We start from the raw sequence: 27,436 nt of genomic DNA on the forward strand, positions 1-27,436 counted from the left end.
CTAGAATCCACTTATGAGTGAGTACATACCATGACTGTCTTTCTGGGTTTGGGAATTTTAAAGTTGTAATAAAACTATTTTAGAGTTGGCAAAGAACTTGAATATTCCTGCCATGAACAAAATAGACAAAAAAATCTAATAAACACATATGGTAAAGGGGGCTCAACATCATCAGTCTTCATCGAAATTAAGATCAAAATGGCAGTGAGTCTCACATCATCTATTATGGTCTCCAGGAAAAATCTACCTAGATCTTCAAAGGCTGCTGCTCACTGGGACCTTCCTGGGAAACTTGATGCTCAGCTTTATTCCAGCATTTGCAGCTTGGCTACCATCCTTGCAGTAGCCCAAACATGAGCTTCAGGTCTCCTCATGAACAGGGGGCAACAATAAACCACATAATCAACAGGGAAAACTGTTTGAGGAGTGAACCTATCTTGCAGGCTTGTTTCCATCCCCGGTCCAAAAGACCTGGAGCCCCCTCACATAATCATTCCCTGTGTCACTGAGACCCCCACTCTGCTAGGTGACCTTATGAAGTCCCCTGCTTCCTCTCATCATCCGTGAGGATAGACAGGGAGATCACAGGGCAATCACCAAGGGGAGTAAAGGCAACCCAGAAGGTTAGGGAGGGCATGGGCAGACCTGAATCACATTCAGCCAGCACAGGAAGCTGGGGTCAGGGACTCCCCAGTCATCACTCAGTTTGACCTTTTCCAGTCACTAGAGAAGACTGCCACTCCCTGCTGGGAGTAAATCCCACCTTCCCTGGGCATTGAGATCACAGGGCAGACTGGGCTTTGCTAGGTTTTGGGGTCACAAGGAAACACACACTTGGCTATAGGAAGTTCAGGGACAAGGCTCTGGGCTGAGCTGCTGTTTTCTCAGGACACAGGACACTTCTCAGCCTTGCAGCTCAAAGTATGTTCTAGAACACTGAACAACAAAGGAATAGAAGGATGGGAGACAACACTCACAGAAGAACAGAGCAATGCACACAGACTCCACCCCCAGGCCATCTGACTCCAGGAAGTGCCCTCCTCTGGGAGGAGACTGAGGTCTGGGAATAAAAGCAGAGCAGACACCACAGGAGCCCAGCTTGGCAGCAGTCTGAGAGACAAACCTCCTCTCCAGAGGAAGAGCCTAGGCCATAATAGAGACCATGGAACTCACCTCAGCTCCTTTCCACAAAGCAGAGGTCTTCTGGAGGGGATTCCTGCTCACAGGTGAGGAGACATTCCTCTGGAGTAGAGAGTTGGACAATTCATAGACTGGATGGGTCTTCTAGGAGAGGGAAAGAGCCTGAGAAATGACATCTGGCTCTGCTTGAAGCCCGAGACCATCAGGAAGCTCACAGTGGATGGGAATCGGTAAGTGGGGAAGAAAAACTCAGTTGTTCCCCATTATAGATTTATCAGCACTGGCCACTGTATCCTGAAGTCTCAAGTTGACAACTCCATCAGGGTGACTCTCCAAGTAAAACTCAAAGTGGGCAAGTAAACAACATCATTATATAGGACCCTGAGAAATCTGCAAATAAACCCCAGGCTCTGGGATACTCATTCGCTCACTGGTATCTGAGCCTGTTCGAGGTAGAGAGGTTTAAACCAAAATCAAACTAGTCCTCCTCAGAAAGCCCTGCTACTATTTGGCAGGAAGACAGAGCAGCAAGGACATCTAGAAGGTGAGCTCAGGGGCTGACAAGCACTTCAGAGGAAACAGAGCAGGGAAAGGTCATAAAATGAAGGCACAGAGTCTTTAGAGGAGGAGATCAGACAAGACATGCTACACTCACTATAGATTCTGAGTATGAGTAGGGATCTGAGGGCAGTGAGGAATAAGCTGTGTAGTCACTATGAAGCCAGTTTCATACAGTGGAAAGATTCAGGGGTACTGATGAATGAGGGTGATACTGCTGACCTCCCCTCAACAGGACACACACACCAAGGCTGAGAGTTAAATACTCACATTTCAAATTTCTACCAAATGCAAAGGTCCTAATATTGATAGATTTTTTTTCTCTCTTCTGTCTTAGTCTCTCTTTTAACCTACTGGACCTCTCCCACCACTGCCCAAATCACTGTTGAAGTAGTTCCACCCCACGTTGCTGAAGGGCAGAACATTCTTCTAGTTGTCCACAATCTGCCAGCAAGATATGCAGTCATTAACTGGTACAAGGGACAAGGTTCTTTGAAGAAGTTAATTGCAAAATTTGTAAGAAACAAAAGTTCAATAGAAAATGGGCCTGGATACACTCACAGAGAGACAATATACCCCAATGGATCCTTGTTCATCAACAACGTCAAAATGGAAGACGAAGAACTCTACACACTGCACCTAGAAATAGACAGCACTAATCATCAGAATGTAACAGTGACCATTGATGTACAACGTAAGTAATTCTCTGTAACCTCTGGGTCATGGGTGGAACTAATCCTACTTCACCTATAGAGCTGTCACTCCTAGATGACTCTGTGTTATGGTCCCCACATTGTGATACAAACACCGTGAAGAAAACAGCAATAAATCAGGATGCCTCACTTGAATCCACCCTCAGAGAACAGGGAGTGTGGTAACTGAGCCCAGGCATGTTAGACTCAGCCCAGGGTCTTAGATGCTCATCATGAACATGGCCTTGAGGAAAACCCTTCAGGACTCAGGCAGGGCCTGGCTGAGGAAACCATGACAGTCTCACAGAGAGAAGCTTTGCCGAAGAACTTAATGCCACACTGGACCAGAATCCTGGGAAGCATGTAGACAGGGTTGGAATTTGATCTCCTGTTGGAGCTGACAGGAGACAATGATGAATTGAAGATTGGAAGCCTGCTGGCAGTCAGCCTCAGAGAGATATGTCTGAGGTTGGTCACCTGGGCATCTCCTCCCGAGACTCAGTGTGCTCAGCATAGGTAGAGAAGTAGGAAAGGAAATCAGCCACCTCTTCTGATGGTCTTCTGAGACTTCAGTGGAAGGCCAAGAACCCCAAAAATATAGAAGCAAAAGTGTACAAATGGCTGCTCCTTACCCACCGGGGGTACCACCCAGGGATTATTTCCTGCAGTCAAATACTAATAGACACTGCTTGGTGGAAGGTCAGGTCACTGTTCACATGTCAGGTTAACTTGCAGGCATAGCAATGATCATTTACTATATGTTCTATTATAAGGAAACTGAGACAGGAAACACAGTAACTGAGTCAGGGTCACAGGCCATCACTGGCACAAGCTATCTGTTCACAACCACATCTCCAGGTCCCCATCATGGAGACCTACTAGATGACCTTCACTCCTCTAGATCATTTCATAGACTCAGGATTCTTATAGGGCTCCCAAATTCATGTCAATCAACATCAAACACCTGACAAGAATAGCCCACCTGTGGCCCAGCCTGAACTAAATGTCAGCCAGATCCTGAGCTTTGTGAGATCTCAGACAGGCTGTCAGGTTTCTCAGGGAAGCTCAATGGGAAGACTAATCATGAACTATCTGTAGGACAGTCCTGAACAGCAATGGCTTAGAGGACTCTGGTCTACACACAGCAGGAGAGGTCAGTGTTGCTAGAGGGAACCAAACCTTGTGTCTGAAGGAAGGCAAAGGTTCAGTGAGGACCAGGAGATAAAATGAGGTCTCTGATTCCAAGTCTTGAGTCTGACCATCACCAAACACTGCAGCTCAGTTCACTCATGAAAAAGTCCTTGCTTCTCCCATGCACAGCACAGAAGGCTCCATTACCTCTGAGCACTCAGCCATTTCATCTGCCTGTAGTTTGCTTCCTGCCTGATTCTTTAAGGATATGGGTTGGCTGGAAGTTAAGAGACTATCTCTGGTTGAAAGAGGCCTTTGCAAGAATCAGAAGTACCACACAGGGCAATCATCTCTCTGGGTCAACACACTATCACTACCCATCACAACCAAAAATTCCAATCCATTGGAGGGTGAGGACTCAGTAGCATTAATGTGTGAGCCTAGGACTCAGAATGCAGCCTACCTGTGGAGGATACATGGCCAAAGCCTAGCATAAGAGGACAGGCTGTAGCTGTTTGAGGACAATAGGATTCTCACTTTACTCAGTGTTGTGAGGACTGACACAGGACCCTATGAATGTGAATCTGGATCCTAGTGAGTGCCTCCCAAAGTGACCTATTCTCTCTGAAAACTACCTGTATTTTCTGTTTCATCCTGGCCACAACTGCCTAAATACAGAGGGCTAGAGATACCATACTCACTGCTGGTCCCCTTGGGTTCATGACACAGACCTACCATACAGATACTTAGCCTGTCAGGGCATCCTATCCCAGTCCAAGCACATGTAGACAGAACCAGCATTGAGCTTGAATGGACTGCAAGGACTTCTCTCCTGCATAGAGGCTCAGAGTGATGGAGACAGGGGACATGTCAGACTCAAGCTCAGTGCACACATGAGTGTGCAGTGGGGATATTTGTGTGTTGTGCTTGAGATAGATCAGGACTTGTGCCTGCTGAACTCTTCTGCTAATCTACACCCCAACTCTGGGTGAAATCTGCTCAACTAATGTTACAGTACAGCTGAAAGAGGTACTGAGACCTTCTACAGACCAGGATTACCCCTTCCCTCTGCTGACATCACATATGACTTTGTTCTGTTTGCTCCAGATGATCCAGATGTCCTGATCATATCCCCCTCAAATATTCATTTCCATTCAAGAACAAACCTCAGCCTCTCCTGCCACACAGATGCTAAACCACCTCCATAGTACTCTGTTTGTCAATGGAGAACTCATCATCCTCCCAAGAGCTCTTTATCCCAACCTCTATTCTAATAATAGTGGATCCTAAACCTGCCTTGTCTATAACTCTCTCACTGCAGTCAACAGGACCACATTCAAGGATATTACAGTTCTTAGTAAGTGAATCTCTGAAATATAAGCACCAGGCTTGGAGTGGAGTCTTTTGGCTTTTTTTGGAAGGTGCAGAAGCATTTAATTTCCAGCCCATGTCTACAGAAACAAGCAAAACTCAGTCTTCCCCCAAGCCTCCTGCTCCATCCCTATGGCTAATGTCCTCCTTGTTGTCTGAATTCTGACTGATAGGGATGGAGCTTGCAATGTGAAGAGGAGGTTCTCCCAGCCTTGGAAAGCCTTAGGTTGTGTGAGGGACTTTCCATGGTTAGGAAAGCCTCAAGGTAGAGATTTCTTTCTGTACCTAACACAAGCTTTTCTGTCCCTTCCATTTTCATTTTATGAACTCCATGACCTACAAGGAATACCCAGGGCTTTCAACTGTGCTCACATTCTTATTCTCCAAATTGGAGGAGAAAATTCCCCACAGATGGGGACTAGACTTGTGCTCACAGGTCTATTCCTGTCTCATGGGTGGGGTGGCTGGCTCAGCTCTGACTCCATGGGATGGAAAGAGTGGGTGGAGATGGTTGGTGCCTGGGAGCCCTGTTCTGAGTCAGGGTGAACCATGTCACTGACAGTTGATGATGCTATTTGCTTACTCTTCTCAATGTCCAAAAATAAATGGCATCTGAGTGTGGTGGCACACACCTTTGATGCCATTGCTGAGGAGGGATAGCGAGGCAGATAGTGTGAGTTTGAGGCCAGCCTGGTCTACACAGAAAGTTCCAAGTAAGCTAGTACTGTACAGTGAGAACTCTGTCACAAAAAATATTAGTACTGAGCATTAGAGTGGCAGGCTCTGGTCAGCACTGTGATTGTTCACTTCTTCTCTGTAGTATTTAATTCATATACATGGGGCAGGAAATACTTTTATCCTACAAACAGGAATTTTTCTGTTAGGGATTTCTTCCAGTCCTGAGGTCTAGCTTTTAACACCTTTAAGATTAGCTGGGCCATCTTAGCCCCATGACAAATTATTTTATAAAAAATAAACAGAAGTCTATTCCATAAAGGAGGGTCCTGACTGTCTACACTCACAGAAAGTGTGAGCAAGAATTCCCACAAAAATCATTGGGAAATACATTCTCCCCACCATGAGATTTCTGGACTTATGGGTTGAAGCGCCACACAGTGTAGAATCTACACAAATACCCTGAGTCAGGGTCACTGTTGTGAACTTGGTAGTGATCTTGGTAGGATTAAGTTTCAGTTCTCTCATTACAGATCATGTCTTGAACCCAAACATGAAATCTTGCAGAGGGCCACTTCATTCTCTGGTCCCTGGAAAATGGCTGAGAACTCTGAGGGTGAAAGACTCTCAGCTGGTACCCTCCACTGTTTATCCACAGAGCCAGTGTCTAAACCCTTCATCCAAGTCAGCAAGGAAACAAACAATGACCTGATCTCTGTGCTCCTGAACTGCTTCTCATTCGATAGCGGGATCTCCATCCATTGGTTCTACAAAGGCCAGAGTCTGAAGATCACAAATAGGATGCAGCTGTCCAAGGACAACAACACCCTCAAAATAGTCCCTGCCAGGAGGAACGATTCCGGGGATTATTATTGTAAAGTATCCAATCAAATCAGTTCTAAGAATAGTGATCCCATCAAGCTGGAAGTAATGGGTGAGTAAACTCTGCTCCCTTTTAACTCCATATTGTTTGTGGTGGGGCAGTTTCTCTATCAATGGAGTGCAGAATGGGTCAAAGTAACAGGGAGAAAAACATGGCTCAAGATACAAATAGAGACAATTGGTGATGGATGCATATTAATCTCACGCATCAAGCAAGCTGAGCACAGTAGCACAGTGCTGCATGCCTTTAACTCTCGCATACCAGAGGCAGAGACAGTTGGATCTCTATGAGTTCCCAAACACCCTGGTCTTTGTAGCCAGTTTCAGGTTAGCCAGAGCTACATAATGAGACCCTGTCTCAAAAGAGAGAGAGCATGAAGCAGGAGGCATAGAAGTACAAGGCCACTCAACTGAATGGACCAGGGTCTGCTGACTCCCCATGGGAGACCTTGCCTTGGAGGAGGTGGAAATGGGGGGTCTTATGAGGAGGAAGGTTGGGGAGTGGGAGGAGGGAGGACAGGGAAATCTGTGGTTGGTATTTAAAATGAATAGAAAAAATCTCTTAATTGAAAAAAAAAGAAGTACAAGACCAGCCCAGATTACATTTTTGAGACCCGGTCAATAATAACAACAATAGATGTCAATATAGCAAATAGAAATGCAAAGTGATTAAGAGGTTAGGGTCTGACTCAGACACACAGTCAACCCTCAGAATGTAGTAAAATATTCATGTTACTCTACACACCCTCCCACACATTCAGATCATCTTTAGAATATTTCCTAAACCTAATATTAATACTACATAGATACTAGTCTTATTGTGTTGAGTACAGGACCATGACAGGAGGAAATAATACATTTTTCAATGTAGAGATACTTTCCCAAGTAGTTTGTTTCCAAGGTTTTGATCCATAAATATAAAATCCATAAAAAGAAAGGACCTGTAATGAGTTTTTTACTACATTTGCATATTCATGCTTTCTGTGTTCATGTCCCACACCCATGTGTGGAGATCAGGGGCCCTTTTGTGGGAGCCAGTTCTCCAGGGACAGGGGATTGAACTCAGGTGGTTTTACAAACCCTTTATCTGCTAAGCCGTTTCACTGGCCCACATTCATTTGTGCATTTATTTCTGTGTGGCAGTTAGGGGCAGGTACTGGGAGGGAGTACAGCAGGCACTCTTCCCAACTGAGCCATCTCGTTGGCCCATATACTGAATTTCCTATCCTCATGCTGACATTTGGTAGCATGACCTCCTTGCACAAGACTTTTTTCTGATATCTGTTTTTTTTTCATGTTTACGAGTGTGTGTGTGTGTGTGTGTGTGTGTGTGTGTGTGTGTACATACATATGGTTTATGGGACTGGAGTGATAGCTCAATAGTTAAGAGCCCTGGCAGCTCTTTCAAAGGACGGGGGTTCAATTCCCAGCACCCACATGGCAGCTTATTACTGTCTGTAACTGAAGTTCCAAGGAATTCAACACCATCTTCTGTCCTCCACAGGTACCACACGTGCATCTTCTGTAGAGACATATAAGCAGCCAAAAGGTCCATATGATGCATCTGGCATCATAACAAAGACATCATTCTAAATCCAATTTCGAGATACTTTCATCCTTCTAAAAGTCAAATGACTTTCAGCTCTGATCCATTTTCGGTCTTTGATCCATGTAGAGCTGATTTGTATATGTTGATAGGTGAAGGCTTAGCTTCATTCTTTTATGTGGATATCCCATTTTCCCGACATCCCTTGTCTAACTTATTCATTCATCATGAACAATCATAGCAGCATGATCAAAACTCATCTGGTCACAGAGGGTCAGATGGACAGAAAGAATACCTTCCAAGATTTATAACTCAATAGGACAACTCTGTTTCACACCAATTAATTTTAAAAAGCCACCAGAAATGAATGTTTTTAACAAACATAAAAAGTGACAGATGAAATGGTGTATATGCTTACTGCTCAGATCTGACACACATGATAATATATATGTAAAACTGTGCCCCATAAACACATATATTTATCGTATCAACTAACCTTTAATTTAATCATGGCCAATGTACATGAGCAGTTCTGGGCTTTCCAATTTATTTCACTGATCTGTATGTCTGCCTTTATGTCAGTAGTAGACTATTTTGATTGTTGCAGCTTTGTACTAAAATTATGAAATCATGTATGATGTCCTGTAATTTTTATTGATTTTTTTCAAGATACTTTTAAAGCAGGTATGGTGGTGCTTGCCTCTAACCCCAGCTCTTGGGAGCAGAGACAGGTGGATCTCTGGGAGTTTGAGGCCAGCTTTATCTATATAGTCACTTTCAGAACAGCTAGAATGGACTTTTCTATTTCAGTGCAAAATGCCACTGGGGTTTTGATCTGATGTGCATAGAACTGATAGACTACATTCAGGGATATTGTCATCTATTCAAAAAAAAGTCCTTCAGGAAAGCTGGCTCATGCCTGTAATTCCAGCCACTCAAGAAGTTGAGGTGGAAATACCAAAGTTCTAAGAGTGCCTACCACAGCCAATTCAAGGCCAGCCTGATTAATTTAGTGATATCCTGTTTCTAAATAAAAATTAGAAGGCAGAGCTTAGAGTATAGCTCAGTGGTAGTGCATTGCTTACCATGCACAAAGCCCTGGGTTCAATCCCAGTACTGCAGTACAATAGTAATAATGATATTTAAGTCTTCCAACCCATCAATCCCAATGGCTCATTTCTTCACTACTTTCATCATCTCTAATTTGGTAGTGTGCTGAGTGCAAGTCTTTTATCTCCTTGTCAGAGTTAATTAATAGTATTTTATTCTTTTTGGTAGTCTCATAAATAAATAATTTCTTAATTTGGTTTCCAATTTTTCACTGTGAATACTGGGACTATTGCTCAGCAGCTGAACACTTACCAGACATGCAAAAGGCCCAAGGTTCAAGCTCTACTACTGCCAGGAAAAACAAACATCAAATTGTTCAAGGTCAAAATCAGTATACAGAAATACATCTCACTTGGGCATGTTCATGTCATTAGCCAACAGTTTTACTAATTTTGCTCACTTATTTCTGAGAACTTTCTGTAGAATATTAAGGATTTTCTATAAACAAGTTTCTGTCATCTACAGATTTTATATATATCTTTAGCACCTCAAATTTGGCACCTTCATTTCGTCTAGCCTAATGACTGTGTAGCACTCCTAAGAGTCTTTTGAACAGCAGTGGTCACAGCAGCATCCTGTGTTCTTCCTGATCTTAGAGAGAAAGATGTCAATCTCACCACTGAATATAATGTTTGCTGTGTGTTTCCATGTATGGCCTTCGTTACACTAAGCTGGACTTCTATCCAGTTTCAGTGTTTTTATCATCAAAGTCTGTGAAATTTTGTCAACTTTTTGTTGATTCCATCTTATTGGTAATACAGCTATTCGATTTTATTTCTTTCATGATTCCACCTCTACAGAATCCAGGTTTGTAGGAATTTGTCCATTGCATCTAGGACACCCAATAGTTAGAATGTAATTACTGAGTGCTCTTGAAATTGCTCATATTCTTGAGAATGGATGGTGAGGTCTCAAATTTTAGTAATATCCATATCTATTTTTCAAATTTAATATGGGAAAAGGTTTCTAATGTTGTTAATCATTTTTGAAGAACCAACTTTTGGTGCATCAGCTTTTTTTGCATTTACTCTAGTTTCTGTTTTGTTTATCTTTATTCTCATCTTTAGTTTTCTCCTTCCACTAGCTTGGGAGAACTTTCAGGAGACAAGAGTCTCACTATATAACCTACACTTGCCTCAAATTTACAATCCTCCTACCTCACTCAGCCCCTGATGCTTGGGTGCTAGGTTATATCACATCCTTCACCTGCCTCATAGTAGTTTTTTGAGACTTAATATAATAATCAAGTAAACGTTTTTGGCAAAATACCACACACACAGGAAGAAAAAATGTTAGCCGCAATTATTCCTACCACTAGTGTTAGCCCTCAAGCCAGGTCGCAAGGTCTATCTCTGATTAACTATACAGATTTAAGTACTTTTAAAAAACCACTTTAATCTACAATTTTTTCATCATATGAATGGAAGTAATTTCTATGTGACAGACTCATTATATTGATGAAACTTGATACAAATACAGGGCCAGTCACATCATAAATACCATACCACCATGGCCTACATTAGCATTAATACTCACTCTTGAGCACGCTGGTGAGGTTTGAGTCCCAAAAAGCTCACAACAAGAAATAAAGAGGTGAGGATGGCATTTGTACATAAGAGGCATGAGGAGACACTTGTTATCCAAAAAGTGAAATCACTGTAAAATGGCTACTAAGTAAAAATTTGAGAGAAAAAAATGAAAGGGTGTCGGATGCAAAATTTCAAACCTGGTAATTTACTACTTTTTCATCCAGGATGTGGCCATTATGGGCTTAGAAAAGCAAAGTATTATTGGAGGGATATACTTCTGAAGGCAAGCCTGAGATAGCCCTTAGGGCACATGCAGATATGATTTCTGTGGAGGCAGAGAAGGAGGCATGACTTAGATTGCAGTGAATTTCCAACAGAGTTTCTGCAAGGTCAAGGCTGAGTTCTCCACAGTCACCAAGCAGAGGGGAATGGGGTCTTACAGAGTCTGCCTTGCTTTCCTAACCCACTGCAGAATCCATGGTCTCTGTAGAGGAGCTGGTCCATTGAGAGTCAATAACTTGGGCCTTCTGTCACTTAGATCACAACCAAAAGAGACCCCATATTCATGGTTGCCACAACTGACCCTGAGAAAAAGATGTAGCCATGGAAACACTGCATATTTAACACAAAAAATCCCTATTGCCCTGCCTCACATTCCCACAGCTTCACATGATTGCCTGGATGAAACTGATGGAATTCAGGGATTGGAAGGAAGAGGGAGAACCAACCTAGAAACACAGCGACGGGAAAAGGTCACTTGCTATATCCTAACACTTCAACTCACACAATCAGTCTTCCCACAGCAAGGCGGGAAGTTGTTTATCAGCTGTAGGAATTCCCTGGTAGAAATTTCAGGGTCACTTATGTATACTATGGTATTGTCTGCAAATAGTGAAAGTTTGACTTCTTACTTTCCAATTTGTATCCCCTTGATCTTCTTTTGTTGTCTTATTGCTCTAGCTAGAACTTCAAGTACTATGTTGACTAAGTATGGGGAGAGCAGACAGCCATGTCTTGTTCCTGATTTTAGTGGAATCGCTTTGAGTTTCTCTCCATTTAAATTGATGTTGGCCTTCGGCTTGCTGTAAGTTGCCTTTATTATGTTAGAAATGTTCCTTGTATCCTGATCTCCCCAAGACCTTTGTTATGAAGGGGTGTTAGATTTTGTCAAAGGCTTTTTCAGCATCTAATGAAATGATCATGTGTTTTTTTTTAAGTTTGTTTATATGGTGGATTACATTAACAGATTTTTGTATGTTGAACCATTCTTGCATCTCTAGAATGAAGTCTACTTGATCATAGTGGATAATTTTTTTTTGCTGTGTTCTTCAATTCAGTTTGACAGTATTTTATTGAGTATTTCTATGTCAATGTTCATGAGGGATTTGGTCTGCTATTCTCTTTCTTTCTTGGATCTTTGTGAGGTTTGGGTATCAGGGTAACTGTAGCCTCATAAAAGGAGTTAGGCAATGTTCCTTCTGTTTCTATTGTTTGGAACATTTGAAGAGTATTGATATTAACTCTTCTCTGAAAATCTGGTAAAATGCTGTGCTGAATCCAACTATCCAACTGGTCTTGGGCTTTTTCTAGTTGAGGAATTTTAACAACTGTTTCTAATTCCTTAAGGGTTATAGGTCTATTTAAATTTTTTTATCTGGTCTTGATTTAATTTTGGTATATTGTACCTATCCAGAATATTATTCATTTCTTTTAGGTTTTCCAATTTTGTGGAGTAGAGGTTTTGAAGTATGACCTAACGATTCTCTGGATTTTCACATTGTTGTTATGTATCCATTTTCATATCAAAATTTTCTGATTTTTTTGGATGCTCTCTCTTTGCCTTTTAGTTAGATTGGACAAGGGCTTGCCTATCTTGTTGGTTTTTTCAAAGAAAAAACTCTTTGTTTTATTCATTCTTTGTATGGTTCTCTTTGTTTCCATTTTATTGATTTCAGTTCTCAATTTGGTTATTTGCTGGCATCTATTTCTCCTGTGTGAGTTTGCTTCTTTTTGTTCTAGAGCTTTCAGGTGTGCTGTTAAATCACTAGTGTGAGATTTCTCCAACTTCTTTATGTGGGCATTCAGTGCTATGAATTTTCCTTTTAGTACTGCTTTCATAGTGTCACATAAGTTTAGGTATATTGTACATTCATTTTCATTAAATTCGAGGAAGTCTTTAATTCTTTCCTTATTTCCTCCTTGACCCATTGGTGATTTGGTTGAGCCTTATTAACTTTCTATGAGATTGTAGGCTCTGTAATTTTTGTTTTTTGTTGAAATCTAACTATAAGCCATGGTGGTCCAATAAAATACAGAATGTTATTCTCAAATATTAAGGACCCACTTTAATAATATACTTCTCAAAGGCACAGAAAAATAGCTATGAACAGCAGCAATTATTTTTTTGGAAATGAATCTGAGGAAAACATGTTCTTTCTTTGTCTGTCAACTTTATTCCTCTGGGATAAAATACTGTCTATAGAGCTACAGTTCTGTTTTACTGCCTAGCTCCTTTCTTGCCTGATTTCTCTCTATGTTTATCTACTGTCCCCTCTAAGTTCTATCTTGATTCTCTCACTTTATTCTGCCTCAACAGAGCCTTCTCATCTCACCCTTATCCATCTAGTACTTCTTTATCTGTATGTTCCTCATCTTCCATCCTTTCCTCAAGTTCTTTTCTCAAAATCTTCATCTAAGTCTCCTTATACCTCTCAGTTCTCCTCAAGTCTCTGAGGTTTCTGTTATAAAAGCACGCAATAGCAATCCTCTGGTAGAGCAAGGTCATCAGGCTTGACTTCCTACAGGTCATAAAGGCAGGTAAGAATTTTTCACACAAAGTGCCTGTCATGTTTTTTTTTTACAACCCAAAATGGAGTGGTACAAGAGGAGGTCAACTGAGAGCTAATGATTGGTTAGTATATCAAGAAAAGGGGATTAATGTGCTCAGTCTACATTTCTAGAAGTGGTTAGGTAAGAAGTTAGGAGTCTATAATGTTAATAAGGTTGTATAAGAAAAGAGGGTCTCTGCTTAAATTGTACAAGAAATAAAGCTATCCTTCTGACCTCGGAGACAGATGTTGTTTCCATAAGGTTGTTTCCATAGTTCAGAAGATTATTTGGCCTTGGATGCTTGATTGGTATTTAGATAAATACACTGTTAGGAGTTCTTAGAAGAACACATAGCATACAAGAAAATCATCGTAGGAATAACCTAATATATATACAAAAGCTAAAATATCACCAAGACTTCTTAAACCATGGCTTGACCTTCAAAATGTCCTTGATGCTTCCAAGTAGTAGCTTTTGAGATAGTAGCTGAATTCCATTATGTTTCCCTAAGGCTTGGAACAGTTCTAGTTTTTTCATTTATTAAAAAAAAGGAGAATGTTTAATTCTTTCCACATAGTGAAAAACATGGATAAATTTAAATCTGGAGATGACTTGAAAAATTAAAAGTAATGGTTAATTATTATTTATAATCAGTAATCTATGTAGATGGCAAGCTGAGAATTAGTTTAGCCATCTAATGGGTGTAGTTGTATATAATCAGAATATCTCTGTCCCAAGAAGGAAACAGAGCAGTAACATAAAAATCTATCATTAGCAAGTATAGCATAAAATGGTCAAATGTGTCTAAATACTATAAGTGTGACTTATCAAAAAGAAATGATTAGTTTGGAATATAACTCTATCAATCTCTGATTAGTGGTATTAATTTGGTTAAACTGTATTTTAAAGAGGCATTGTTAGATAAAGAGTTACTTGAGTTAGTCATGAGCACCTGTGGGACCAAGGCTGCAAATGAAACTGACCTAATAATTAAAATTTGTAATCAAGGCAATATTGACCCATTTAGCTATGGGAGAACTGTAATAATCTGTGTCAGGGTATACATAGCAAGACTTCTATACAGAACAATGTCAGAAGTACTTGAGGAGAAAATCTGATAGTATATACATTTCAGGATCATGGGCAGAATTTATAGAATTAATAATAGAGAATTTTTTAAGGGCAGTCCAGCCCCTGGGCTAGGGAGTTCAGCACTGAAAGAGGGGTACGTCACAACGGTGCTGTAGAAATCATTCATGGTTACTTCCTGCTGATATGGGTCCGAAGCTGAGGGTCTTAAAGGATGGAATGCAGTGGAAACCCAGGAAGAACAGGATGTTTCAGGCTCTGTAAGATATATGTAGCAGAATTTTCTGTCACTTGTGCTAGAGGGCAGGACGAAGAGTTGAACTGGACAGCACATCCATTTAGGGTGGAGGATGCGGTGCAGACCTGCAGCTAGACAATATGCTTGTGGTCCAGAGAGTGACAACTTGTAACTCTTTAAATGATTAGAATTCCTGCTGGAAACAAATATATGTATTAGTGGTAGAACATGCAGTTGAGGAGTTTTAAAACAGAAACTTTTGCTCTTAAGTGTACCTATGAAATATTAAATGTGTAGTTTTAGCAGATGAGAGAAGAGGATATCAGGACAGGGAAAGAGTGCAAGATCCACCCTGCCAAAGGTTGCAGTCCTCCTGGTCCTTCTTGGCTTGTGAGCACTGGTGAATTTTGATCTCCTGAGGCTTATAAGAACCTTCTTAAAAGACAAAATCTTTAGACATATTAGCAATATGATAACAGTGGTGAATTTTGTCAGAACAAAATTATGAATCTTTGGAGTCTCAACAAAACAGCAAGATAGAGAATGAAAACTGAAATGTTTCATATATATGATTTGGTTATCTTTTGAAAAAAATTAATAAAAATTCATTTAGGACAGGATTATTTCTAATCATATTTCTTTAAGTTTTGATATCATTGATGAACAGAGTTCATCCAAAGATCTGAAATTGTATCAATTAGTTCATAAAGTCACAGCTCAATATTTAAGTATCTAGAGGTAAATAACAGCCTGTATTCAGACTGGCAGCTTTAGAGCAACTTTGTCCTGCAGCAGCCTAGTATATGGTGTGACCAGCCAATCCAGGATTCATAAAGATGGGTCAGCATCCTGTGAAAATATGTAAGCATATCCCTTTTTTGACATTATGAAAACATCAGGACCTTTACAAGTACAAGTGAAAAGGTCCTAGAGCCTTAGATGTAACTTTGTGGCTTGGCCTGGGGGTAATAAGGGATGCCTGTAGTGGGAAATATGAAAAATTAAGCACCAGTTGTTAAGAGCTCTTGAAGTATATATAAGGCCTTTGTCCAATTTTGAGCTCTATGCCTTCCTAAAATTGAAAAGCCAGGGAATAAATGGTGTATTATTTCTTTATTTTATAGCCATAAATCATAAGGATATAGGCCTCATGGGTGAGCTTCCATAGGGAGAGAATTTGTAATGGTTGGACAGATATTAGAAAGTGGCAGTATAGAGTTATCTGCCAATTTATAGACTCATAAGTTTTATAGTTTGATATAAATATAATATACACACATATATATAATTGTTCATATATATTGTTATTGGGTTGGGGACTGTGAAGAAACTATAATCTACAGTTAGTTCTGATAGTTAATCTGTATGTATGATGTGGAACTCAGCTCAATCAATGAGTTCTGGATAAACAGAACTCATATTTCCTGCTCTGCATGTCAGCTTTTGACTTCCATTGTGTCAGAGTTAGATGGCAAGCTAAAAGTAAAATGATGACAATCTTTAGGGTGAGGAGGTATGGTGAAAAAGCAATCCTGTAAGTCTATGACAATTATATTTTGATTTCTAAAGGTGGCTGTGGGAGATGGCAATCAAGGCTGTGAAGCTTCCCTTGGCTCCAATAAAGTTCATTTAATTTTTTAAGGCCTTGTAGCAGCCTGTAATCCTGATTCTTTTCTAACCAACAAATATTGGGGTGACTCAAGGGCTGGTGGGAGGCTTTATATGCCCTATTTTTAAGCTTTTCCTCCACCAGACAAGTTGCTGCTACAATTCTCTCAGCATTCAAAGTCCATTGTTTAACCCATACAGGAACATCAGATTTCCATGTAGTGGGGTCAGCAGTGAACAGGCTCCTAGGACAAATTTTGATTCCCTAGACCATGTCTGTCATTTATAATTTCTAGAATAATGGGCTCAATTGTGCCTCTGGGTTTTTTCCCCAAGTTTATTTACATTTAAAACCCGTCTATAGCATTTGAGCTGATATTACTCCATAGCAGAGTTTAATTATGCACAAATTAATTGCAGCATGTCTCTTCCCTACAGAGTATTAAGAATAAAGGAGATGACCTGTGGGCAGAATATGCCATAATTTTATTTATCTATCAGGAATATTTTAATATTCCTGTGCTTTTAGTTACAATATTAGCTTTACCTAGGCCTATAAGAGACAAAGGAGTAATAGTCATCTTAAGTACTTGGCCAATCATTTTCCAAAATGTAAGAAAAATCCATCCTTATGTCCAGCAAGTCAATTATTTTATTTCCCTGTATATTAAGAGTTTTGGTTTTTCTGGAATATTTAATTTCCTGAACCCAGAAGACCATAAAACTTGAATCCAAACTGGCTTAGGCGCTGCCCTGTAGAATCTGAATTGTTTTCGTAGGAGGTTTACAATAATCTTAATTTTCTCAATAAAGTCAGGATCAATCATTCCTGGGATAATTACTATACCTTGTACAGCAGAGGAGCTATGGCCTATTATTAGCCCCAGTGCCCTTTCTGGTGGAGGCCTGTAGACTCCTCTTTTAAGGCATACATAAGTCTATTTCTGAAGCCTATATATCTCAGATGCCAATAAATACTTTATCCATAGATCTAACTTAGGCATACGTCCTCAGTATCTCTAGATTATTTACTGAGACTCAGGTATCTCTTATTACATATATAGATGTTTATATGTTCCATTTATCTATCCCAACAACTGACAATTCACATATCATAAGTTATGTTTTAACTTTCCTAAACAGTCTCTATATCTAAACTTTCATACACTTATAAAACATTGCATTTAAAAGCATTTATGTTTTTAATTAGGCAGGAGACATAGGTGATTGATTATTGAGAACAGCCAATGTAAAGTGAATTTCTGTAAATGAAGAAACAGTAAAAGGTCATATTGAAATTTGTTTGGTGAGCTATCTTTTATTCAAAATTGGATAGCAAGGCAAACTTTAAAGTTAAAACTAAAGTTAAACTATCTTTAGACCTGGTAAATGGAAATATAATCTAAATGATCTCAAAGTATAATTTGGACTAAACCCGGTCAATAAGAGATATGACATAGTTTAAAATGAGAAGCTTAAACATTTTTAAATGGTCATATGTGAAGTAAGGAATTTATTTTAATATTCAGCATGCTTACCCAGTTTCTAAACATAGTTTTGTATAGAGAATTTGATCATTTATAAGATGATCAAGTTTTATCGTGTATCCTAATAACTATCTTTTATAGCTTATAATTTGCATATACAACTCATTTCCTAACAATGTACACTTTAGGTCGGTCAATCATGAGCATTTTTACAATGACTCCTAGTGGTAAGCATGTTTTTTTTTTTTTTGGTTGTGGGGTCTCACTATATACTCCTGTCTGGCTAGCCTGGAATTCCAAGAGTACTGGGATGAAGGTATGCACCACTACCATGCCTGGTCCAAATAAATTCTTTTTCTTTTTTTCATTTTTGGTTTTTTGAGACAGGGTTTCTCTGTTTAACCCTGGATGTGCTGGAACTCACTTTGTAGTCCAGGCTGTCCTCAAACTCACAGACATCCACCTGCCTCTGCCTCCCAAGTGCTGGGATTAAAGGTGTGTGCCACTATGCATGACCCCATAGAATTTCTTTGTTTTTTACTTTTTTTGTTGTTTTTTGTTTGTTTGTTTGTTTGTTTGTTTTTTCCAAGACATGGTTTCTCTGGGTAGCTTTGGTGCCTGTCCTGGATCCCACTTTGTAGACCCAGTTGGCCTCAAACTGGGAGAAATCTGCCTGCATCTGCCTCCCAAGTGCTGGGATTAAAGGCATGTGCCACCATCATCCAGCTTCCATAGCAATTCATTATGTGTTGTTCTAGTTAGTTTTCCAGTTACCCTGATAAAATGCCACAACCCAAACCAACTTGGCAGTTAGGGGTTTATTTGGTTTAAATGTCTTGATCAGGGTGTGTCATTGAGGGAAGTGCAGGAAAGAACAATGGGGGAAGCTCCTGGCTTGCTCCAACAACTTGCTCAGCTGCCTTTCTTATAGGGCCCATAAGAAAGGAGCTATCTGCAAGGGGATAGCACCGGGTCCTCCTCCACCAAACAGTAATTAAGAAAATGCCTTGCTGGCCACTGTGATGGAGGTGATTCCTCAGCTGAGGTTTTCTCTTCCAACGTGAACTTAGTTCGTCAAACAGACAAAAATTAAGCAGCATGTCTTTATTGGTTGTCTATTCCTCTTTCTTTAAAAGAAATGTCAGATCTTTGCCTTCTCTTTGGATTCAGCTGCTTGTGGTTCTTATTGTTACTATTGTTGAACTGTGAGAAGTTTTTTTTTTTTTTTTTTTTTTTTACATATTTTGGCCCGTGTTCAGATAGATATACAATGTGTAACATTTTTTGGCACTTGAAAATGATCTTTCCACTTTCTTAATCCTTGGCCTCGTACTTGTTAATATAACTTTAACTGACATCTCAAATGTACATAGTCTGGAGAAATAGAGTGTGATCATTGATGTTGGTGTACAAGACAGAATGGTTAAGTCAACTATTTAACATCCACTACCCCATTTATCTCCCATTTGTTATGGAGAGACATTGGAAATTTGCCTTGACTACTCTGCCAGTGACTACAACTCTCTATGGGTTACTTCTAACCAGCTCCTCCTTCCGTTGTGAAATTTACATCTCACTACTGACAGTTCCTTGGTGTTTCCTTCTCACAGCCAGTTTAGCCTTACTTTTTATTTATTTGTTTATTTATTAATTATATATACAGTGTTCTGCCTGCAAATCAGAAAGGGACACCATATTTTATTATAGATGGTTGTAAGCCACCATGTGGTTGCTCGGAATTGAACTGAGGACCTCTAGAAGAGCAGCCAGTGCTCTCAACCGGGGAGATCATCCCCAGTCCAGGGATTATTTCCTGCAGTCAAATACTAATAGACACTGCTTGGTGGATGGTCAGGTCATTGTTCACATTTAAGGTAATTTTGCAGGCCTAGCAATTATCATTTACCTTATGTCCTATTATATGGAAACTGAGCCAGAAAACACAGTCATTGAATAAAGGTCACATAGGCCGTCAGTGGCACAAGCTATCTGTCCACAGCCACATCTCCAGCCTCCCCACCACAGAGACCTATTAGGTGACTCTCAACTCTTCTAGATCATTTCATAGACTCACTATTCTTATAGGACTCCCAGATTCATGTCAAACAACATTAAACACCTGACAAGAATAGCGCACCTGTAGCCCTGCATGACCTAAATGTCAGCCAGATCCTGAGCTGTGTGAGATCTCTGACAGGCTGTCAGGTTTTTCAGGGAAGCTCAATGGGAAGACGAATCATAATATATCTGTAGGACAGTCCTGAACAGCAAAGGCTTGGAGGACTCTAGTCTACACACAGCAGGAAAGGTCAGTATTGCTAGAGGGAACCAAACCTTGTTTCTGAAGGAAGACAAAGGTTTAGTGAGGACCAGGAGATAAAATGAGGTCTCTGATTCCAAGTCTTGAGTCTGGCCATCACCAAACACTGCAGCTCAGTTGACTCATGAAAAAGTCCTTGCTTCTCCCATGCACAGCACAGAAGGCTCCATTGTCTCTGAGCACTCAGCCACTCCATCTGCCTGTAGTTTGCTTCCTGCCTGATTCTTTAAGGATATGGGTTGGCTGGAAGTTAAGAGACTATCTCTGGTTGTAAGAGGCCTTTGCAAGAATCAGAAGTACCACACAGGGCAATCATCTCTCTGTGGTCATCTCAGCACTACCACCCAAGCCCAGCAGCGCAACCAAAAATTCTAATCCCATGGATGGTGAGGACTCAGTAGCATTAATGGGTGAGACTAAGACTCACAATACAGCCTACCTGTGGAGGATAAATGACCAAAGCCTCTCAAAAGAGGACAGGCTGAAGTTGTCTTATGACTATGGGACTCTCACTTTACTCAATGTTGTGAGAACTGACATAGAGTTCTATGAATGTGAACCTGGAACCCAGTGAGTGCCTCCCAAGTGACCCATTCACTCTGAACATTACATGTAAGTATTTTCTGTTTCATCCTGGCCCCAACTGCCCAAATACAGATGGCTAGATCTACCACACTTTGTCCCACTCCCCTTGGATTCATGACACTGACCTACCATACAGATTCCTAATCTGCCAGGGCACCCTGGCCAGGTCCAATTACATGTAGACATGCCTAGCATTGGGATGGAATGGGATGCTGGGACTCCTGCCTAGAAAAGTTCACAGTGAAAAAGACAGGGGACATGTCAGACTCAGGCTCAGTGCACACATGAGTGTGCAGTGGGGATGTTTGTGTGTTGTGCTTGAGATATATCAGGGTTTGTGTATGCTGCTAATCTACACCCCAGCTCTGGGTAGGAACTGCTCAACTAAGGTTAAAGCACAGCTCAAATAGATTCTATAGTCTTCTACAGACCAGGATTTCCCCTTCCATGCTGACATCACATGTGGTTTATTCTGTTTGCTCCAGATAGTCCAGCTGTCCTGATCATATCCCCCTCAAATATTCATTTTCATTCAAGTTCAAACCTCAGTCTCTCCTGCCACACAGATGTTAACCCACCTGCAAAGTTCTTTTGGTTTATCAATGGAGAGCTCCAGTCATCTTCCCAAGACCGCTTTATTTCCAACATCAATATTAATAATAGCGATCCTACAACTGCCTTGTCTAATACTGTCACTGTCCTCAGTAAGACCACAGTCAAAAACATTAGAGTCCTTAGTAAATGGATCTCTGAAATATCAGCACCAGGTTTGGAGTGGAATCATTTGGCTTTCTGGGAAGCTGCAGAACCATATAATTTCCAGCCCATGACTATGGAACAAGCAAAACTCAGTGTTCCCCCAAGCCTCCTGCTCCATCCCTATGGCTAATGGCCTCCTGGTTCTCTGATTTCTGGCTGATAGGGATGGAGCTTACAATGTGAGGAGGAGGTTCTCCCAGTCTTGGAAAGCCTTTGATTGTGTGAGGGACTTTCCATGGTTAGGAGAGCCTCAAGATCAAGATTTCTTTCTGTGCCTAACACAAGCTTTCCTGTCCCCTCCATTTTCATTTTATGACCTCCATGACCTACAAGGAATACCCAGGGCTTTCAACTATGCTCACATTCTTATTCTCCAAATTGGAGGAGAAAATTCCCCACAGGTAGGGACTTGACCTCTGCTCCCAGGTCTGTTCTTGTCTATTGGGTGGGGTGGCTGGTTCAGCTCTGACTCCTTGGGATGGAAAGAGTGGGTGGAGATGTTGCCTGGGAGCCCTGTCCTGAATCACCCTGTTCTAAGGCTGAACCATGTCACTGACAGTTGATGATGCTCTTTTGCTTACTCTTCTCAAGGTTCAAAAGCAAATGTCAGCTGAGTGTGCTAGCATACACCTTTGATACCAGTAATAAGGAGGGATAGGGAGGCAGATAGTGTGAGTTTGAGGCAAGCCTGGTCTACATAGAAAGTTCCAAGTGAGCCAGGACTGTACAGTGAGACCCTGTCTCAAAAAATATTAGTACTGAGCATTAGAGTGGCAGGCTGTGGTCAGCACTGTGATTATTCACTTCTTCTCTGTAGTATTTAATCCATATCCATGGGACAGGAAATACAATTTTTCCACAAACAGAAATTCTTCAGTTTGGGATTTCTCCCAGTCCTGAGGTCTAGCCTTTAACACCTTTAAGATTAGCTGGGCCATCTTATCCTCATGACAAATTATTTAATAAAAAATAAACAGAAGGCTATTTCATAAAGGAGGGACCTGACTGTCCACACTCACAGAAAGTGTGAGCAAGAATTCCCACAAAAATCATTGGGAAATATATCCCCCCCCACCATGAGATTTATGAGCATGTGGGCTGAAGATAATCCCAGTGTGGAATCTCCACAAATACCCTGAGTCGGGGTCACTGTGGATGATCTTGGTAGGAGCAAGTGTCAGCTATCTCCTTATAGACCATATCTTGAAACCAAACACAGGATCTTGCAGAAGATCACTTCATTTTATTCGCCCTCAGAGATGGTTGAGATCTCTGAGGGTGAAGGACTCTAAGCTGGTCCCCTCCACTGTTTATCCACAGAGCCAGTGACTACTCCCTCCATCCAAGTCACCAATACCACAATCAACGACCTGATCTCTGTGTTCCTGAACTGCTTGTCAAATGACACTGGAATCTCTATTCGTTGGCTCTTCAAAGGCCAGAGTCTGAGTGTCAGGAATAGGATGAAGCTGTCCAAGAACAAAAGCACCCTCAAAATATACCCTGCCAGAAGAGAGGATTCCGGGGACTATCAGTGTGAGGTATCCAATCAAGTCAGTTCCAAGAAGAGTGACCCCATCCAGCTGGAGGTAATAGGTGAGTAACTTTTGCTTCCTTCTTACTCTATAGTGATGGTATGGGGGCAGTTTCTTTATCACAGAATGCACAATGGGTCCAAGTCACAAGGAGAAAAACATGGCTCAAGATACAAATACAGCCAGGTTGGAGATGGATATATGTTAAGCCCATGATAACACACCAAAGAAGCTGCACACAGTGCTGCATGCCTTTAACCCCAGCAAAAAAGAGGCAGAGACGGTTGGATCTCTTTGAGTTCCCAACCACTCAAGTCTTTGTAGCCAGTTTCAGGTTAGTCAGAACTACATAGTGAGACCCTATCTCAAAAGAGAGAGAGCATGAAGCAGGAGGCATAGAAGTACAAGGCCACTCAACTGAATGTACCAGGGTCTGCTGAATCCACATGGGAGATCATGCCTTGAAGTATGTGGGTATGGGGGGGTGTATTCAGGGGAACACCAGGAGCCGGGAGGAGGGAAGACAAGGGAATCTGTGGTTGGTATGTAAAATGAATAGGAATCTCTTAATAAAAATGAGTACAAGACCAGGCCAGATTACATTGTGAGACCCAATCAATAATAACAACAATAGATACCAATATACCAAATAGAAATGCAAAGTGACTAAGAGTTTAGGATGTGAGTCAGACACACAGTCAACCCTCAGAATATAGTAAAATATTCATATTACTCTACACCCTCCCACACAAATTCAAATCTTCTTTAGATTATTTCCAATACCTAATAGGAATCTTGCATAGACTCGAGTCTTATTGTATTGAGTACAGGACAAGGACAAGAAGAAACAATACATTTTTCACTGTAGACATACTTTTCCAAGTAGTTTGTTTCCAAAGTTTTGATCCATAAATATAAAATCCATAGATAGAAAGGACCTGTATTGAGTTTCTTACTACATTTGCATATTTACTCATTTTGTGTGCATTTCCCACACCCATGTGTGGAGATCAGGGGACAATTTGTGGGAGCCAATTCTCTGGGAGCAGGAGATTGAACTCAGATGGGTGAACAATCCCTTTATCTGCTAAGCCATTTCACTGGCCCACATTCATGTGTGCATTTATTTCTGTGTGGCAGTTGGGGGTAGGTACTGGGAGGGAGTACAGCAGGCACTCTTCCCAACTGAGCCATCTTGGTGCCCCATATACTGAGTTTCTTATCCTCATGCTAACTTTGGCAGCATGACCTCCTTGCACAAGACAATTTTTTTCTGATTAAGTTTTTTGTGGTGAGGAGGAGGAGGAGGAGTGTGTGTTTGATGTACAACTATTGAACTATCTTTACAGTCTCATAAACCATATATATTTGGCTTATGGGACTGAATAATAGCTCAATAGTTAAGAACCCTAGCAGCTCTTCCAAAGGACAGGGTTTCAGTTCCCAGCACCCACATGAGAGCTTATTACTGTCTGTAACTGAATTTCCAAAGAATTCAACACCTTCTTCTGTCCTCCTCATGAACCTAACATGCATGTGGTGTAGAGATAAATAAGCAATCAAAAGGAACATATGATGCACTTGGCATCATAACCAAGACACCATTTGAAATCCAATGTCAAGATGCTTTCATCCTGTCTCCTAAAAGTCTGATAACTTTCAGCTCTGATACAATTTAGGTCTTTTATCCATTTAGAGTTGATTTTTATATGTTGTTAGGTGAAGGCTTAACTTCATTCTTTTACCTGGATATCCCATTTTCCCAACATCCCTTGTTTAACTGATTATTCCTCCATCCTTAAACAATCTTAGCAGCCTGATCAAAACTCATCTGGTCACAGAGAGTCAGATGGATAGAAAGAATGCCTTCCAAGTTCTGGAACTCAATAGGACAACTCTGTTTCACACCAATTAATTCAAATTAACCAGCAGAAATTATTGTTTTTTACAAACATAAAAAGTGATAGGAGTTGGATATGCCAACTGCTCAGATCTGACACACATTACAATAGATACAGAAAACTGTGTCCCATAAACACACATATTGATCTTATCAACTACTCTTTAATTTAATCATGGCCAGTGTGCATGAGCTGTTCTGGGCTTTCTGATTCTATTTCACTGATCTGTATGTCTGCCATTATGTCAGTAGTAGACTATTTTGATTGTTGCAGCTTTGTCCTGCAATTTTATTGTTTTTTAAGATACTTTTAAAGCAGGTATGGTGGTACTTTCCTCTAACCCCAGCAGAGACAGGTGGATCTCTGAGAGTTTGAGACCAGCTTTATCTATATAGTGAGTTCCAGGACAGCTAGAATGGACTTTTCTATTTCTATGCAAAATGCCATAGGGGTTTTTATCTGATGTGCATAGAACTGATAGACCACATTCAGGGATAATGTCATCTATTTTGAAAAGTCCTTCGGGCAAGCTGGCTCATGCCTGTAATTCCAGCCACTCAAGAAGCTGAGGCAGGAGTACCAAAGTTCTAAGAGTGCCTAACACATACATTTCAAGGCCAGCCTAATTAATTTAGTGACATTCTGTTTCTAAATAAAAATTAAAAGGCAGAGATTAGAGTAGAGTTCAGTGGTAGTGCATTGCTTACCATGCACAAAACCCTGGGTTCAATCCCAGTACTGCAGAACAACAGTGATAATGAGATTAAGTCTTCCAACCCATCAACCACAATGGCTGTCATTTCTTGTCTGTTTTCATCATCTCTTATTTGGTAGTTTGCTGAGTGCAAGTCTTTTATCTCCTTGGTGGAGTTAATTCTAAGTATTTTATTCTTTGTGGTGATTTCATAAATAAATACTTTCTTCATTTCCTTTCCAATTGTTCACTGTTAAGGCTGTGACTATATCACAAGGGCTGAACACTTGACAGGCATGCATGAGGACCTAGGTTCAAGCTCCAATACTGCAAGGAAAAACAAAGATCATATTGTTCCTGGTCAATATTAGTATAGAGAAATACATTTCACTTGGGCATGTTCTTTTATTAGCCAACAAATTTGCTAGTTTTTCTCATTTAGTTCTGAGAACTTTCTGTAGAATGTTAAGGATTTTCTATGAACAAGTTCCTGACATCTACATAGATAGATATATGTATATATATATACTCATAAATGGGCACATTCATTTCATTGTCTAGCCTAATAGCTCTGTGTAGCACTCCCAAGAGTCTCTTGAACAGAAGTGGTCACAGCAGCATCCTGTGTTCTTCCTTATTTTAGAGAGAAAGTTGTCAGAGTCCCCACTGAATATGATGTTGGCTGTGTTTTTCCATATATGACCTTTGTTACACTAAGCTGGACTTCTATCATGTTTCAGTGTTTTTATCATCAAAGTTTGTGAAAGTTTTTCAGTTTTTTGTTGATACAATCATGTTGGTTATATAGCTATTCGATTTTGTTTCTTTCAATATTCCATCTCTAAAGAGTCCAGGTTTGTAGGAATTTGTCCATTGCACCTAAGCCACACAACAGTTAGTATATAATTACTGAATGCTCTTGAAATTCTTGAATGGTGAGGTCTCAAATTGTAGTAATATCCATCTCCTTTTATCAAAGTTAATCTGGGAAAAGGTTGCTAATGTTGTTAATCATTTTTGAAGAACAAACTTTTGGTGCATCAGCATTCTTTGCAGTTACTATAGTCTCTGTTTGTTTATCTTCATCCTCATCTTTAGTTTTCTCCTTCTATTAGCTTGGGGAAATTTTTAGGGGGGGAGGGTCTCATTATATAACCCAGACTTGCTTGAATCCTCCTGGCTCAGGCTCTAATGATAGGATGCTAGGTTATATCACATCCTTCACCTACCTCATGATAGTTTTTAAAGGCTAATATAATAATCACATAACCTTTTTAGCAAAATACTACAGACACAGGAAGAAAAAAATTTTAGCTGCAATTATTCCTACCACTAATGTTAGCCTTGAAGCTAGGTAGCCAGGTCTATCTCTGATTAACCATACAGATTTAAGTACTTTTTAAAAACCACTTTAAGCTCCAGTTTTTCATCATCTGAATGGAAATAATTTCTATGTGACAGTCTCATCATATAAATGAAACCAGATACAAATACAAGGCCATCCATATCATAAATACCATACCACCATGGCCAACATTAGCATTAATAATCACTCTTGAGCAGACTGGTGAAGTTTGAGCCCCAAAGAGTCACAAAAAGGAGTAAAGAGGTGGGAATGGCATTGGTACATAAGGGGCGTGGAAAGACACATGTTATCCAAAACTTGAAACAACTGTAACATGGCTACTAAATAAAAATGGGACAGAAAAAAAGGAGGAGTGGTCTGATGCAAAATTTCAAACCTGGTAATTTACTAG

At 40.5% G+C, this 27,436-nt stretch overlaps 1 protein-coding gene across 4 annotated transcripts in view; it reads left to right on the plus strand.

The window, feature by feature from the left end:
• The first annotated feature begins 949 nt into the window (after window positions 1-949).
• The window catches only part of LOC102907532 (cell adhesion molecule CEACAM1-like), a 161,444-nt gene continuing 134,957 nt past the window's right edge, over window positions 950-27,436 (plus strand). For 3 of the 4 annotated variants that reach the window (XM_076573638.1, XM_076573639.1, XM_076573641.1), the window contains exons 1-4: window positions 954-1,226; window positions 2,036-2,392; window positions 6,226-6,501; window positions 22,870-23,145. In XM_076573638.1, the coding sequence (XP_076429753.1) occupies window positions 1,163-1,226; window positions 2,036-2,392; window positions 6,226-6,501; window positions 22,870-23,145 (973 nt within the window). In that variant the 5' untranslated portion in view covers window positions 954-1,162. Of the gene's footprint in view, window positions 1,227-2,035; window positions 2,393-6,225; window positions 6,502-22,869; window positions 23,146-27,436 lie in introns of all 4 variants that reach the window. The other variant, XM_076573640.1, reaches the window with a different exon arrangement.

Source organism: Peromyscus maniculatus, chromosome 1 (assembly GCF_049852395.1).
Source record: "Peromyscus maniculatus bairdii isolate BWxNUB_F1_BW_parent chromosome 1, HU_Pman_BW_mat_3.1, whole genome shotgun sequence".
Taxonomy (NCBI): Eukaryota; Metazoa; Chordata; class Mammalia; order Rodentia; family Cricetidae; genus Peromyscus; species Peromyscus maniculatus.